The 17,779-nt window shown below is 43.5% G+C and overlaps 1 protein-coding gene across 2 annotated transcripts in view; it reads right to left on the reverse strand.

The window, feature by feature from the left end:
- Positions 1 to 17,779, reverse strand: part of PIBF1 (progesterone immunomodulatory binding factor 1) — an 843,837-nt gene that overhangs the window by 675,823 nt on the left and 150,235 nt on the right. For both annotated transcript variants that reach the window (XM_069205285.1, XM_069205286.1), the window contains exon 5: positions 4,034 to 4,153. In XM_069205285.1, coding sequence (XP_069061386.1) covers positions 4,034 to 4,153 — 120 coding nt within the window. The remainder of the gene's footprint in view (positions 1 to 4,033; positions 4,154 to 17,779) is intronic.

Raw genomic sequence — 17,779 nt, forward strand, 5'->3', positions numbered from 1 at the left:
CCGCGCAAAGCCCTTACGTTTTCTCAGAACGCAGTGACGTCCCTGGCTCATCACCTCCTCCACCAGAAGGCCTGATAGTAAACAACCTGGAGCGTTTTTTGTTCAGCCCGGGTTTCTTAAAACTGCATGCCACTCCGATATTATTATCCACCCTTTCCTAAAACTCATATGGTGGGGTGTGATCAGAAGGCCTTACTGACCACACCCCACTCTAGCATGTTATGTACCAGAGGTCACGTTTTATTAAAAGAATGTGGCGTTGGGCAAACAAAATCCCCTTTTCCTGCATTACAAGCAGTCTGTGGCAGATTTTGAGAAAGTAGCCTCTTTCTAGCCTTGTTACCCCCACTTTTGGCCTGTTTGTGAGTATGTGTCAGGGTGTGTTCACTGTCTCACTGGGATCCTGCTAGCCAGGGCCCAGTGTTCATAGTGAAAACCCTAAGTTGTAAGTGTGGTTGTTATGTGTCACTGGGATCCTGCTAGCCAGGACCCCAGTGCTCATAAGTTTGTGGTCTATATGTATGTGTTCCCTGTGTGATGCCTAACTGTCTCACTGAGGCTCTGCTAACCAGAACCCCCGTGGTTATGCTCTCTCTGCTTTTTAAATTGTCACTAACAGGCTAGTGACCAATTTTACCAATTCACATTGGCATACTGGAACACCCTTATAATTCCCTAGTATATGGTACTGAGGTACCCAGGGTATTGGGGTTCCAGGAGATCCCTATGGGATGCAGCATTTCTTTTGCCACCCATAGGGAGATCTGACAATTCTTACACAGGCCTGCCAGTGCAGCCTGAGTAAAATGACGTCCACGTTATTTCACAGCCATTTACCACTGCACTTAAGTAACTTATAAGTCACCTATATGTCTAACCTACACCTGGTGAAGGTTGGGTGCAAAGTTACTTAGTGTGTGGGCACCCTGGCACTGGCCAAGGTGCCCCCACATTGTTCAGGGCAAATTCCCCGGACTTTGTGAGTGCAGGGACACCATTTTACGTGTGCACTATACATAGGTCACTACCTATGTATAGCGTCACAATGGTAACTCCGAACATGGCCATGTAACATGTCTAAGATCATGGAATTGTCACCCCAATGCCATTCTGGCATTGGGGAGACAATTCCATGATCTCCTGGGTCTCTAGCACAGAACCTGGGTACTGCCAAACTGCCTTTCCGGGGTCTCCACTGCAGCTGCTGCTGCTGCCAACCCCTCAGACAGGTTTCTGCCCTCCTAGGGTCCAGCCAGGCTTGGCCCAGGAAGGCAGAACAAAGGACTTCCTCAGAGAGAGGGTGTTACACCCTCTCCCTTTCGAAATAGGTGTGATGGCTGGGGAGGAGTAGCCTCCCCCAGCCTCTGGAAATGCTTTGATGGGCACAGATGCTGCCCATCTCTACATAAGCCAGTCTATACCGGTTTAGGGATCCCCCAGCCCTATTCTGGCACGAAACTGGACAAAGGAAAGGGGAGTGACCACTCCCCTGACCTGCACCTCCCAGGGAGGTGCCCAGAGCTCCTCCAGTGTGCCCCAGACCTCTGCCATCTTGGAAACAGAGGTGTTGCTGGCACACTGGACTGCTTTGAGTGGCCAGTGCCATCAGGTGACATCAGAGACTCCTTCTGATAGGCTCTTACCTTTCTTACTAGCCTATCCTCCTTCCTATGTAGCCAAACCTCCTTTTCTGGATATTTAGGGTCTCTGCTTTGGGGAATTCTTCAGATACCAAATGCAAGAGCTTACCAGAGTTCCTCTGATTCTCCCTCTTTACCTTCTGCCAAAGGATTGACCGCTGACTGCTCAGGATGCCTGCAAAACCGCAACAAAGTAGCAACGATGACTACTGCAACCTTGTATCGCTTCATCCTGCCGGCTTTCTCGCCTGTTTACTGGTGGTGCATGCTCTGGGGGTAGCCTGCCTCCTTCTTGCACCAGGAGCTCTGAAGAAATCTCCTGTGGGTCGACGGAATCTTCCCCCTGCAACCACAGGCAACAAAAGACTGCATCACTGGTCCTCTGGGTCCCCTCTCAGCACGACGAGCGTGGTCCCTGGAACTCAGCAACCCTGTCCAAGTGACCCCCACAGTCCAGTGACTCTTCAGTCCAAGTTTGGTGGAGGTAAGTCCTTGCCTCCCTACGCTAGACTGCATGGCTGGGTACCGCGTGATTTGCAGCTGCTTCGGCTCCTGTGCACTCTTCCAGGATTTCCTTCGTGCACAGCCAAGCCTGGGTCCCCGACACTCTAACCTGCAGTGCACAACCTTCTGAGTTGTCCTCCGGCGTCGTGGGACTCCCTTTTCTGACTTCGGGTGGACTCTGGTTCACTCCTCTTCCAAGTGCCTGTTCCAGTACTTCTGCGGGTGCTGCCTGCTTCTGTGAGAGCTCCCTGACTTGCTGGGCGCCCCCTCTATCTCCTCATCCAAGTGGCGACATCCCGGTCCCTCCTGGGCCACAGCAGCATCAAAAAACCCTAACTGCCACCCTTGCAGCTAGCAAGGCTTGTTTGGGGTCTTTCTGCGTGGGAACACCTCTGCAAGCTTCTTCACGACGTGGGACATCCATCCTCCAAAGGGGAAGTTCATAGTCCTCTTCGTTCTTGCAGAACACAAAGCTTCTTCCATCCGGTGGCAGCTTCTTTGCAACCTCAGCTGGCATTTCCTGGGCATCTGCCCTCTCTCGACATTGTTGCGACTCTTGGACTTGGTCCCCTTGTTTCACAGGTACTCCGGTCCAGATATCCACTGTTGTTGCTTTGCTGGTGTTGGTCTTCCTTGCAGAATCCACCTATCACAACTTCTGTGCTCTCTGGGGGTTATAGGTGCACTTTACACCTACTTTTCAAGGTCTTGGGGTGGGCTATTTTTCTAACCCTCACTGTTTTCTTACAGTCCCAGCGACCCTCTACAAGCTCACATAGGTTTGGGGTCCATTCGTGGTTCGCATTCCACTTTTGGAGTATATGGTTTGTGTTGCCCCTATACCTATGTGCTCCTATTGCAATCTATTGTAACTTTACACTGCTTGCATTACTTCCTTTTGCTATTACTGCATATTTTTGGTATTGTGTACATATATTTTGTGTATATTTGGTATCCTCATACTGAGGGTACTCACTGAGATACTTTTGGCATATTGTCATAAAAATAAAGTACCTTTATTTTTAGTATATCTGTGTATTGTGTTTTCTTATGATATTGTGCATACGACACCAGTGGTACAGTAGGAGCTTTGCAGGTCTCCTAGTTCAGCCTAAGCTGCTCTGCTATAGCTACCTTCTATCAGCCTAAGCTGCTAGAAACACCTCTTCTACACTAATAAGGGATAACTGGACCTGGTACAAAGTGTAAGTACCCCTTGGTACCCACTACAAGCCAGGCCAGCCTCCTACACAGATAAATTGAATAAATACAATAAATAACTCGGTCCAGGGCTCTCTAGGAGACAGGAGTGTGACCTGAAGACCTCAAGTCATAAATATGCCAAGGACAACCCTGCACACAAGTAAGTTGGAGCTCTATCTTTTTTTACAGACAATAAGAAAAAAATCTGTTCTCTCAGCTCCCTTCATTGCCACTGTAGGTGATTTCGTCTCTCAAAGGCAGTAATGGTTCCAGTAATTTGTCATGGCTAGTTATGCTCGTTTTATTTCTTCTGCAGACTAAAGACGTGATATGTCATATTAAACATGTAATCTGCAGCTCAAATAAAAGCGCAGCTTTTATCACTGAAACTGCTGGTACTGGATGGGTGAGGCAATGTGTGTTTGTTTGAATAAGTGTTTGCAGGGCTTGACTTAGTGGCTGAGAAATGTGGGTGTCTGTGTATAAGAGTTGTGTGAATGGGTAGGCGACCAAAGGCAGTGGATGAGTAGGAGAATGGAAATACGTGGGTAGTGAGGCTCACTCACAAGGTGCAATTCCGTGTTGTATTTGTGCCCCACCACTGCTTTCAGTCACCAGCCACCACTGGAACACAACTATAACAGAACTTTGTTCAAGAAGTCAGTCCGTTTAGGGGCCGTACAAACCTCCATCAGGCTCTTGAGTTGACGTTTACAATCACTTAATTCTTCCGACAGGTTGTTGTTTTTCAACTTAAGGTCATTAAGTTGATTTCGTAATGGGTGCACCGCTTCAAAGAATCGAATCTACAACAAGGAATACAGAATGTCGTTACATTAAAGAAAAGCATCGAATACATTCAGAACAAGCTTCACTTTCAGCTAAAACGTTTTCTGAAGAGACAATCTGAATCAGATTTATGGAGCATTTAGAGATTCCGATTTCAGAAGATTAAAAAAAAGCACACATTCCTCGGGTAACAGTTATAAAATAATGAACACTTTAAAAACATATTTAACAGTAATACTGCTTACAGTGCCAATTTCCTGTTATGCAACATACATGCACTTTAAGGGCTGGTGTGAACGTTTGCACAAGTGTATTTATCTGAGCTCCTGCAAGCAGACCCTATGGTGACTGTGAAGTTCGAAAGTCAGTGGCGACGCCTCTTAGTTGAGGCCCCTGATTCAAGACTACTCTCACTAGGTCTGTTCTCGGAAACTTACGCTCCTCCATTGCATTGACATTTCTTCTGGCCTTCCAGAGCTACCCAGACCGGGACCGTTTAGGGCAGGTGGTTGAAAAGTAAGTTGTGCTAAGGTGCTAATAGGCTCCTGTGTTCCGTTTTCTCAAAGGCTACTTAATCTGTATAGGTGAACATAGCCTACCTTATTACCAATGGTACTCCAAGTTCATTTAACTGAGCCTATGGTTATTGCGTTGGGTCATCAGTCCTTGTTATATGTGTAACCTTTTAGGTGCGACAATTGTCTTGTAAATAATCATGGCCCTCCGCCCCACACATCACCACGGCACTAACAATCTATCCTAAAATACGAATACCTCCAGAAAAAAAAAAAATCAAGATTTACTCAAAATACCATTTTAACAAAACAACTAGTCCTTAATCTTCTCTAAGACTGTTGATGCTTTCTTCTACAGCAAAACTGCTCCCTAGTACAACGTTCAAGCCACACTGTCTTCCACCAGCACCACTAGCCTTCAGCCCCCCCTCACCTATCATCCCTTCTCCTAGCCCTTTATGGATCACGCAACTCGAAAATCCTGTATCACCAGAAGCTATCTCTGCACTCCTCGTTCCATAAAAATGCTGACCTGGCCATCTCCCTATTAAATAGAGGTGATAATAGGATTCAGGTTTTTGAAGATAACCTGAAAATATCTGACTAACACTGGCCAATTATTCACCTTCTCAATGGTCCTTTCATAAGCCCAACCTTTTTCACTATTGCTTTTCTACATAATTATTTCCTCCAGTGCTCTTAATCTCAATAACTGCACCACCTTTCACTCTACACCCTACCACTACTTCTTAGTAATATGACTGCTCTAGCCTCTGCAACCGCTAGCAACATTATCCCCAATGCTCTAACTACTTTGTCTCATATCTCCTTGTCCACCTCCAGGCAGTCATATAGTCATCTTTTAATTGCCAAATGCTTCATTCAACCTTGATGCCTCCAGTGACCACTACAGTTTGACAACTCAGCTAAACCAACTCCTCTCAAACATGCCCTTTCTGCACACTTCCACAACACAATGGGATAATATACCCCAAATAATTAGATTCAGTCCACTGCATCATCTACAGAAATGCCTGCAACAAGGTGGCTAGATATGGAGCCAGATCCAGTTTTGACATGTAAGTCCCAGACACTCAACAATAATCTACATTCATCTATGAACAGGCACTAACAGCATAGGTCCATCATATGACAACTGTTGGCATTGTACACTGTGCCTGGAAGGTACCAAGATCTCTTTTCTTACAGATGTCTGATCTCTCGAACAAACACCCCGCCAAGTGTTCTCTACCCTTTGCAATCACACCATACACTTCTTTTCAGCTATCATATTTCAATTTGTCTCAGCTCTCAGACATTCAAGCCTTTAATTCAGCAAGGAGAGTTGAGCACAACATCATACAGATCTCACTGAGCTCCACTCACATTCGTAGCTTCAGAGTGGAGGGCTATTCAGTGTGATATCTCCCGCAAAACTGGAGGCCAGCTGTCAAATATAAAAGAGACTAGTAGCGATGTAACTCGGAAATTTTGTCCCTTATCTGTATAACTGTAAACTTATAAAGCACTATGGATTTCCTACTTCACAACTACTCGGTCATTTGTTTGGACTATTCAGCAGACCCTCCAGCTTCTAGCTATTTCACAAATCACTATTTTATTGCCAAATATGTGGCGGTATGTGATGGTCGCGATTTCAGAAACGTTGCTAAAAAAAAATAAAGAATAAACAAACAGCCTCCGTGTGCTGTTTTTAGATCGAGGGTAAGCTTTCGACCTCATGTATATTTATGGTATGCTTCTTATGGCTTCAAACAATTTAATTTGTTGGTTGCAGTGTCCTTAAAAAATTCTTGCTCGCTAGTGATTAATTCTGCTTTTTTCTCCCTCCTTTTTCTGTTTCAGAGCAGTGATAAACTACTGTATTATTCCACTTTAGTTTCTTTATCAGTTGCTTTTACAGACTATTACCTTTGCTGCTCCCATTTTACTGTGGGTGATCAGGCTGATAGCTGCTTGCATTTTATTGCAGTATTCCATCCCTGCTACTTCCTAATTGGTTACCTTTTACACTGCTCATTTAAGCCGAAGCTTTTTGTGGTTTTGAGCGATTTCATAAAGTTTTCCTTTTTCGACATGTCTACTTGAAAAGCTTTAAGATATATACAAAACTTTATTGTCAGTACGCCGCCACAGAGTGAAGTGTTTGCGAGTCGTGAGCCAAACTCAGTGTAGTGACCACTCCTGCAGGTGCAGCGCTCCCATAAGCTCAGAGCACGAGCAGTCCAGGCTGTGCTTGTCAGTGTCAATCTGCACTTACATTCCTCGGCTCTCTGGACCCACAGGGGTTAACGTGCTTGCAGCCTTCGTGAAGTGTTTGCGAGTCGGTCATTAATTTGCGATTTTAAAATGGGTGCAAACCTTATTCGGAACATAGGGCCAGATGTAGCAAAGGTTTTTACCCATTCTGTGTCTATGGGAAAAAGTGTTCGTACATATGGCCCATAATTACTTAAAACTTATTTAACATCGTATGTAACGTCGTAAAGTCAGTTTGTGCTTGAGATCAGTTTATAAATAAATTTTTTCGTATCACATGAGTGCACATTTGAAAATTATTTTATTAAGTTTAAGCTTTTGTTTTTTTAAAGACTGCTTCTGGGAGCTTGGTCTGGCGGGTTTGAAGAGCTGTGAGGAGGCTGATCCCTCTAGGAAAACTCTCCCCTGCCATAGTGTCAATGAGCTGGGTGATGCTTGATGCCTAAGAAAGCAAATTAACCAAAGCCTTTCTCAATCTGGAGGGTCTGTTGACAAACTTCGAGGACCTGGCTAATTGGGAGTTCACGTAACATTAAGTATTTCCATATTGCTTAGAAACTGAGTTTTACAAAGCTTCGCCTGTGTGGTTACAAATGTAGCCTTTTTTGGGCTCTGTCATGTTGTTTGCTTTTTTATCAAAACACGTTCATTATTTGGAATTTTCACCATTTCCATGCAATGTGAATAACGTTTGATCTGCTGATTTTTTATGGTAATAGTCATGTCCTAACACTGCAGTCTATAGCATAAGCCTTTATGGAGTTGTGTAATACGAGCTGCATTTCGTGAAGGAGAGGGACTTTTCTTAAGTACATGCACTTTGTATATGAAAAGGCCTGACTTGCTCCGAGTGCCGTAGTAAACAATGTAGTAAATCATGTTCTACGGCCGGGGGATGATAATGAATTCGAAGTCCCATTGAGAGACTCCAGTTCATGGATAACGGCAAAGCTGGAAAGCTTTGCCCTGGAGGAAGGGGTTAGAAGTCTGCCATAGTGTCATATGTGCACTCAACACATTTCTTTTCAGCAGCGGCACGGCACCCCAGATAATGTGCTGCAGAAGGTAAATGGAAGTAATTTAGTTATATGCAGGGCCATTGGAATTATGTGGCAGGAAAGGACCAAATTATGCGGCAAGTTTGACCAATTTATGTTGCAAAAAAGTCCAGTCATGCATTTACAACGCCAATAGCTTTAACTCTCGCCAAATACGAGATCTATTACATTGCAAATGCTTGTTTTCTACTTGCTACCGTGTGTTTAATGTCTTAACTTGCATGTGCGTGCCACACAGGACAACAGAAAGGGAACGAAAATTCATCCCATAAGCAGTTAATCTAAGGGGTATCAAAGTGTCATGGAACAGGCATGGAAACCGACCGTTCTTACACTTCCTTAAACTGCAATAATCCATTTGTCTGCCTGAGGTAGGTACCTAGGAGCACAGAAAGCTGAGTTTTCCTAAAAAAAAAAAAACTAAAAAAAAAAAATGTCTTCATTGAGAATCAATGGGAAGATGGTGGTAGGTGACGATGTCACAGCTATAGAAGAAAGAAAAAAAAGACTGAGAAGAGGGAAGATTATGAAAAAGAATGCATATCTATTTTGACAGGGCAAATAAAAATTAATTAATGTCCTACTTTTAGGTATCTAACCCCCTTCATCTTCTCCCTACATTCTTACTTTGTTCTTGTGTTTTTAACTACAACACTTACAATTACAGCCTTACGTCACTGCTGGGGGTGGAAAATCAATAGTTGCTGACATCCTGAAAGAGGTAAAAGTTCAGACCCTTAGAACTCAAGACCACTTTAGCAGCAGCGGTGAGAAGGCCCTCAAAAACCCAATGAATAAGGAAAGTGCACAAAATGTAGAGGATCCCCCACACAAAAGCAAAAATCTCACTGAAAACCACTCTTCCGGACAGGAAAGGATTTCGAGCAACAGAGGGTAGATCATGTCTCAGCACACAAGAACTAGGATCGACCATGGGCGGATCGAAGGAATCAGTTGCTAACAACTCAGTAGTGGAGGAAACCTCGCTCACGAAAAGGGAAAAGAACAATGGAAAGCACTGAAAAAATCAAAGGGGATCCAGAAAAATAGTATATGGAAATCATTCGCTAAATTCAACTGCTTGCAGAATAAGGAATCAGGAAGAACAGATAATAGTAACAAGGTAGCAAGCAGGATAAAATCCAGACGGATGAGGGAAGAGCAGCCGGCTAGCGAGGTCAAATCCACGTTTGAACTAAGGGCTCCTAGTAATCAATTAGTATTACAGCAACAGTCACCTAAAACCCCTTTTTTCAGCGGTGAGCGGGCGGTAGCCCCTCGTATGGTGAGGTGGCCTCAAGAGAATCACAGGGAAAAAGAACAAAAATTATTTGTCAGTGCCCTGAACAGGGAATCCAGCTGGTTAATGACAGGTTGGAAACTGTCAAACTCCGGGAATATAACCTACAATGTGCAAGCACCGAACATCATACGATCTCACTAAATCAGTCTGCGGGAAATAATAAACAGATTTCAGATCAAGTTTACTACCCTTGGCCAGATAATTGCACAATCAGTGCGGCACAAACAAGAATTCTAGGACTTCAGACATCGTATGGCAAGGTGGCTTCAGAAGACAATAAATTACTTCTAATCTCTTGTTATGATTCGAAGGGGACATTCAACATCTTAAACAGAGGCACAATATTGAAGTTAATAAAAGCGATTCAGCCCCTGGCTCATATCCCAATGACAGAATTGATGACTGTGGAGTTCTCTCCACATCCGAAGAATAAAGACAAAGAGGAAACACTGACATCCTGGGCCATGCCTGCCATAATAGACCAAATTCTAGTAAATCAAGACACGTTCAGCGCATGGGGCATCGCTCTGCAAAAATTAGAACCGCTTCAATATCCCAATCTCTTGATACTGGAAAAAAAGAAGGGCGGCTTGTTTTTAAAAGGGGCGGTGGAAGTAGAAACTTCCACAAGTAGAAGGGAACATTTAACAATAGTAAAGCACCAAAGCATGCTTCATCATGGCACGTACCAACAAGTTTTCATTGGTATGCCCTCATCAGTCAATCTGACAGAAAGGTAAAACTTAAACGACAACAGTCGCAACTGGTCCTGATGAAAATCCAGTAAACATCCACATATGATCCTGGAACGCTCATGGTTTAAAAAAATCTGGTTACTGACGAGATGGTTTTGAGCTTCTGACAGCAATTCGAAATCACCATGTTCCAGGAAACATGGTGTCTGGAGCCGATTCAAATCCCTGGATATACTGGGATAGACGTTTCCACAAAACAACCTCAAAGATACCGACACACCAAGGGTGGCCTCACAACATACTGTTCTATGAAAATCAACTGGATGATCAAACTGATAGACATGGAAATCGACTGTCTGCTACCAATAAAGTTGGAACACCGGGTTTCATCAGGCACCAACAGTACCTTACTGTTGATCAATGTATAGAGTCACCCAAACAAAACTCAAGACAGTGAAAATACGGAAACATTGATCAGTATTTTAAAAATGCTGCAGAAGCGAAATAAGGATGCTATCCTCATTGTGTCCGGCGATTTTAAACTAGATTTGAAAAAAGGCAGCACAATAGCCTTCAACGAAACACATCGGAATAAAAGGCTAGAAAATCCTCTAAGTACCAGGGATCATTTTTTTTTTTTTTTTTTTTTTTTTTAGAGGTGGGGAGCGACCCCTTAGGCAAGGGTCGCTCCCCTAGGGGGCAAATTATATTTAGCCCATTTCTGTCCCCCTTGGGGGCAGATTGGCCTATTTTTATGAGGCCAATCTACCCCCAAGGGGGACAGAAACCACTAGACACCAGGGAGGTTTTTTTTTCGTGAATTTCACGCAAAGGGAGCGACCCCTTAGGCAAGGGTCGTTCCCGTGGGGGGCACATTTATTTTAAGCCATACAGCCTATTTTAATTAGGCCGATCTGCCCCCAAGGGGGGCAGAAACCACAAGGCACCGGGGATTTTTGTTGTTGTTGTTTTACAGATGGGGAGCGACCCCTTAGGCAAGGGTCGCTCCCCGGGGGGGCTTGGGGGACATATTTATTTTAAGCCATTTCTGCCTCCCCTGGGGGCAGAAACCTCTAGGCGCCAGGGCTAATTTTTGTTTTTTCTATTTATTTTTTTTAGAGATGGGGGAGCGACCCATGAAGCAGGGGTCGCTCACCTGGGGGGCAAATTTTATTTAGACCATTTCTGCCCCCCTTAGGGGCAGATCGGACGATTTTAGGTCAATCTTGCCCCAAGGGGGGGGCAGAAACAACTAGGCACCGGGGTTCTTTTTTTTTTTTTTTGGCGCCAATGTCACGCAGGGGGAGCGACCCCGTAGGCAAGGGTGGGGTTGGGGGGCAAATTTATTTTAGGCCATTTATGCCCCCCCTGGGGCCGGCTGAGCTAGAGGCCAAAATCCACAGGTAGGAACTTTGCAAAAAACACCTCTGTTTTCTGTGAAAAAATTTGATGTGTCCACGTTGTGTTTTGAGCCATTTCCTTTCGTGGGCGCTAGGCCTACACACACAAGTGAGGTACCATTTGTATCGGGAGACTTGGGGGAACACAGAATAGCAAAACAAGTGTTATTGCCACTTGTCTTTGTCTACAATTTTTCCTTCCAAATGTAAGGCAGTGTGTAAAAAAGATGTCTGGGGCTCTCACCAGGTTCTGTTCACATTTAACTAAAAAAAAACAACAACAAAAATAACACACATTTTCCCCACATTTCTGTGTAGGATCACCACACCAGGACACATTTCCTACCACCCAACGTTCCCCTCAGTCTACCGGTAAAAATGATACCTCACTTGTGTAGGTGGGTCAAGTGCCTGTGGCAGGGAAGAGCCAAAAACATGTTGAAATTGAGGGGGAACCAAAGCGGGTCCAAAAGGGCAGTTTTGGAAAAAAACATTTTTAGGCCGACAAGTGCAGCAGAACTTTTATCGGTATAGATGAGACAATGCTGGGTGGTAGGAATTTTGTGGATTCCTGCAGATTCCAGAAGGTTCCATCACAAAAATGTGGGGAAAATTTGTGATTTCCAGCAAAGTTGGAGGTTTGAAGGGCACTGTGGGTAAGAAATAGGTGTAGGGTGCATGAGAAGCACACCACCCTGGAATTGTCCAGATGTTTAGTTTTCATATGTGTCTAGGTCTTGTGGATTTTTCTACATGGCAGCATCCCAAAGTCCAAAAAGAGCAGCCCTCGCAATTCCAAGTGGGACGATTTGGAGAGTTAGCCAAGCTCTCATGGCCCAAATGAAAACAAAACCCAAAATAATTAAATGTCCTCTTGCTTGCAGTGGGATAAGATGTTTTAGTGTGTGGGGGAGAGCTAAGACTGTTACCCCCTTCAGTTGGGGCGGGTTTATAACCAGGCCCATATTGGTTGGCAGCCACCACCCCACTCTATATTTTTTGTAATTCCCTGGCATCTAGTAGACTTTCTGCCCCCCCCCCCCGGTGTGGATCTGCCCATTTGGGGTGAGGGTATGGCCATATGGCCATACAGCCAACAGTAATGTGCCCCCATGGGGAGCTGCCCCCCAAACAAAACACACACACACCAATCCCTGGTGCCTAAGTGGTTTCTTCCTCCCTTACCCCCCTCCCGGGAGCAGATCGGCCTAATATATTTGCCCCCAGGGGAGCGACCCTTGCTTAAGGGGTCGCTCCCCATACATAAAAACAAAAGTAAATAAAAAAAATATATATCCCTGGTGTCTAGAGGTTCCCGGGGGTGGGGGGGGGGCAGAAGAGGCCTAAAAATAGTTTGCCCCCCTGGGGAGCAGCCCTTGCCCAAGGGGCCGCTCCCCTTATGCGCAAGTTAAAAAAAAAATCCTGGTGTCTAGTGGTTTCTGGCCTAAAAATTACTTGCCCCCCCCGGAGCAACCCTCGCCTAAGGGGCCGCACCCCACATATAAAAAAATAAATAAACAAAAACAAATTATCCCTAGTGTCTAGGGGTTTTCTGCCCCCAGGGGGTGCAGAAATGGCCTAAAAATAATTTGGCTCCCCACATATAAAAAAAAAAAATCATATCCCTGGTGGCTAGGGGTTTTCTGCCCCTCCCGGCCCCCCGATGCGGGGGCAGAAATGGCCTAAAAATAAATCGCCCCCTGGGAAGCGGCCCCTTGCCCAAGGGCCCGCTCCCCTCATGACAATTACCCCTGGTGTCTAGTGGGCATTTCGGCGATCGTGCAGCGCTAGCTCCCCCCAATACATGTACATGTTATTCGTTTGCATGTATAGAGTTCGAAATAAAAAAAAGTATTAGTCTGGACGTTGATCTATTGTTCGAACTGTTTGCACTTTGAGCTATAAGTCGTGTTCACTTACCTTAATCTATACTGCCCCCCAAATCCCCGTGATGGAGCCTTTGACTGCTTGCCCACGGCTACCACTGGAGTCAAGTGCACAAAGGGTACTTGGCCCAGGTCCTCAGGATCTATAGTAAGTCAGGACCAGGGACATGAGAAGTAAAAGGCTTCAACCACCAGGTTTGGGCCCAGTCATCCCTGCGTGCCCGTGGTCCTCTGAAAGGTGTTTTGACAGCATATGAAATTATTTTTTCAAAAATAGATTCTGATAAGCTGCACAAGGTTATTTTGTTGTAGTCAATCAAACATGACTTTATGTTCAAGTATAATCTAACCCGACCTGTGTTAATTAGCTCAGCTGCACACCATATTCCGTGGGCAGAAAAACTTTGTGCCCTAGCACTTCAGAACTTTTAGTTTGATAATATTTGTTCTTGCCTTAACTCGGTCTTGGCTTGATGTTGTTACTGTTTGCTTTTGTCATCTGAACCCTTGGTTCAAGGATTTTCTACATTTACACATGCAGACTGCAGTAGCACAGATCAATCATGCATTTAGTTTAGGGTGCTGGTTCTAAAAGTATTTAGTGTTGATGTAATGCTACTTTATAGTGCTATATTTTGCATGAATATCACTGAGAGCCCAAGTGATAAAATTAAAGCAATATGCATAGTTTATGTGTGGTGGCCGGGATGCTCTTCTCATCAGTATAAAGTTTAATGATCAGAAGATCAGGCAAGCATAGGAAGCCTTCTTTTGTGAAGCCCGAGCATGGAATACTATGGTCCTTATCTACTGGTGCGAACTCAGCAAGAGCTCACAAAGTCACAATCAGTTCAGACTTCATCGGACTGAAGACACTGTACAATTTCAAAACACAAAGTCCTTTTGCTAGGAGTTGCTAAAGGTGTTACTAGTAAGCACTTGGTCGGGTATTTAGAATGGATACCATAGGTTTCAAATGAAATCACAATTCATAAATATGAATAATTGATGATTAGCAATATCATAAAATGATGTACATTTGCCACAAAAAAAGCAACAGTGTGCCGCAAATTTTCAAAATCCATGCGGCAACATCCTGAGCGGTCTTAATTTAAGAATGAAATGGTAGTTGGGTGGCAGTGAACGGCAAAGACTCCCTGCAATTCAAGAACACTGTTAGTGAATCTTAGTTCAATTTCCTATTCATGTTGGTACAGCTGAACTCTGACCGCTCTTATGCCATTAGAGTTAACATCATATCAACCCCTTGGTGACAACTCCACAGTAGTCAAGGAGTGAACTGAACATACTGCCTCCACATTCATTCTGTCTACCAAACCATGTTTTTCTGAGATATCAACTTATATTGCAGTGACCAGAGACACAGCTTTATCCCATTTTATCCCTTTCCAGCAAAATTATGACCTGGTTCAACACTGCATAAATCCACTTAGGATAAGGGGTTTCTGCTGGAGCTCATCAGCTCTACAAGTGCAGTGTTTGAGCTGAGGATCCCATACCACTCGACTGATCAGAGCACCTGTATTTCTCAAAATCATAGCTAACATACAAAACAAGAGGCTCAGTAGGGTCTCGCCCTAGCCCCAGCCAGGCTCTCAGGCCCCACACTCTACAGACAGTTCATCAATAAGGAGTCTACACAGGTCCAAGTTCAAAAGCAGGTCAGAGAGATACTAGGCAGTTTATATATGAAAAGGTGGGCAGTTGGTAGAAGACCAATGCCTAATTAGTACTAATACATCTTTTCAATCCAAATGTGCCAGGGCTCTCTGTCAGAAGCACTCATCATCCTTCTTTCTAGTACTATTCATAAGTTATGACAAATGTTACAGAACATATTTGGGAAAACAAACTAAAAGTACAGCTACAGCTGCATGTTAATGTTGACAAACATTTCAGTTAATGTAATAAAATACACATGAAAGCATAGCTTCTGCCTGTGAAGCCTCTGGACTTCAATTTACACATGCAGACTAGAAGTTAGCTCCCAAGGGTGCAACGGGGCCGATTAACACTACGAATCAGCTGGAGCAGCAAGGTCTCTGTCGAGAGATGAACCCCCACTAGGACACAGGACAGGAGAGCAATGGCACTCTCACTGGATGGCTTAAGAAAACAAGAGTTTCTGTTCATCTGTATACCAAACTACAAATTTCTATCCATATATGGCTAGATTCCAATCCAATTTGGAATGCAAGTGAGAGAGCGTAGCTTATATAATCTATATTAACATGACATTTTTATGAATTAATGTGTGATAATGCTGCATAGAAACTGTAATAATAATTTTGCCTAAACGTGCACCTGAAATGTGACCACTGGGAGTGGCCACCAATGTATCCGTGGACTAATAATGGTGATTAAGATGTTTATGTATCAATATATTAGATAAGTTTATACTAATTAGCACTAATTGTGTTATTGAATTTGTGTTGAAATCCTTATAGGCCTTAAGTTAGCATGAGTCGAAGCTTAGCTGTTTGGCTTTCATATTAAGTGTATTTTTCCTATCTCGCAGTGTGCTGACTCACAAAAGGACACAACCTTATTATTTTTTCCTCCAAACTAGAAGACAAATGTAACTATGCTAGATCCGTTCCCATGAATTTTTCCTTGCTTGTAGAATAATGTTAAAACAAAATGAAACAGTGTAGATTAATGTAATGTACAAGGTCATTCAAACCGGTGAAGACAATGGAGCTACTGACCAAAAGATGTGCAAAGAATTACAGAAGGATGAAATCATACCGGACGTGCCACCTCTGAAGACACCAAATAAGAGGACCAATCAGAGACTTGTAAATCAATATGGGGTGAAAGAGTAGGTGACCTAATGTGTTTTCTGATAGGTTAAAGATAGTGGGGTATAACAAATGTCCAATAAAAGTTTGGGGGAATGTACCACGAAAAAGGGATGAAAACCCATGACACTGGGAGCCATTGGGAATTAGGTAGGGAATGCTATTGATTTGATCCAGAAACTTTGTCACTCAGTTCGGTGACTTACTTGGTTTACTTAAACCATCCTTGCCCTTAGATTTGTCCATTTTACACTTTACCTCCTTATGAGGGAAGTGCCCTTTTGCCCCACAGCCGAGTTCTGACAGATGGCGATTTGACTGATGTCCTGAAGATGAAAACTGAACCTGTGCGCTGACCTAAACTTTGGAGGGTAATTATGACAATGCATTTGTGATTTGTCTGTTTGCTTTTCCTTTCTAGGTACCAACTGCTTACTTTTGACAGAGACCATATTTAGATGTTTTTCCAAATTGGTGTTCTAAATTGTTTTGCATGAAGCCCAACATGCTAATGCTAATCAGTGGTTAGGACAGGTGTTCACTAAACTGACGCAAATAGACAAACGACCAAATCTCTGCTTTGTTAAACTGACGCGTTATTGACACTCTGCTAAATTGATGTATGTTCAGGCCCTGTTATGTTCTGATGTTTGTGATATTCGCTTTAATGAAATCTTATCAAAGTTGCCATATCGTGACTATGCTATTATGTTTTGAGATTAACGCACCTGCTCTTAGATTTGTAATTAATAGGGAATAAAACTTATAAAATTCTACTAAACTGGTGTGGTTATTCATGGCTGCAAGGTCATGGTAGAATCTTGAATTGATTAATGACTTTGACTAAAGTGAAATATGTTGTCGTGATAAATATTGATGACATTATTGACGTGTTGATTGACATATTGATTAGTTATCTCGTCCTAAGGTGTCTCTCAACTGGGTCAAAAGATTCATTGGCCTAAAACGAGTCCTGATGTGTAATAAATTATCATAGAGGGACACGTTAACACAAGTTTGTCATCGGAAACTACACAAAATTTTTAATAGTGCCTTGACAAGCATATTAACCTACACACCAACATAAATATAGTGATTAGGACTACCGGATTCGATTTTAAACTCCTCAAAGGAGTACAAAAGGACATTTGTGAATACGACCTTAGATTAGTAGTACAGTTCTTAGTGTAAAGGCCCATCTGATGGCTGGAAAATACAATAATTTTTCAGTGTCACACAAATTCTTAAAACTAAAATGACTGCATATTAACGCCAGGAGCATTTAAAAATGTCCTGCTTGGCTGCATACTGGCTGCCCTAGTGCCTAGTGCAGAAACTGAACAATTCAGGGAAATCTTCTTGCAGCAGCACATATACACTCCTCTGGCGAAAACAGGCTTTAAGAAGACTCCACCACAGAGCAATCATTACAATGGTGGGCAATGAGAATCGGGCATTCCCTCCCCCGAAACTCAAGACCTAAAACTCTTCCCAATCGGTTGACAGCTATGTAGGTGCTCTTAATAGATAGTTTTATGCCAGGTATGTAGCTGCTATAAGCTAAACCTCTGGTTCCCAAAGATGCTGCTTCATGGCACATTTTTGCTCACTGTTAGACAGATGTAACCTACACGTTATTTGTGTATAACATGGAAGTGTGCATATTAATAACTTAGTATTAATG

The sequence above is a fragment of the Pleurodeles waltl genome, chromosome 8 (assembly GCF_031143425.1).
Source record: "Pleurodeles waltl isolate 20211129_DDA chromosome 8, aPleWal1.hap1.20221129, whole genome shotgun sequence".
Taxonomy (NCBI): domain Eukaryota; kingdom Metazoa; phylum Chordata; class Amphibia; order Caudata; family Salamandridae; genus Pleurodeles; species Pleurodeles waltl.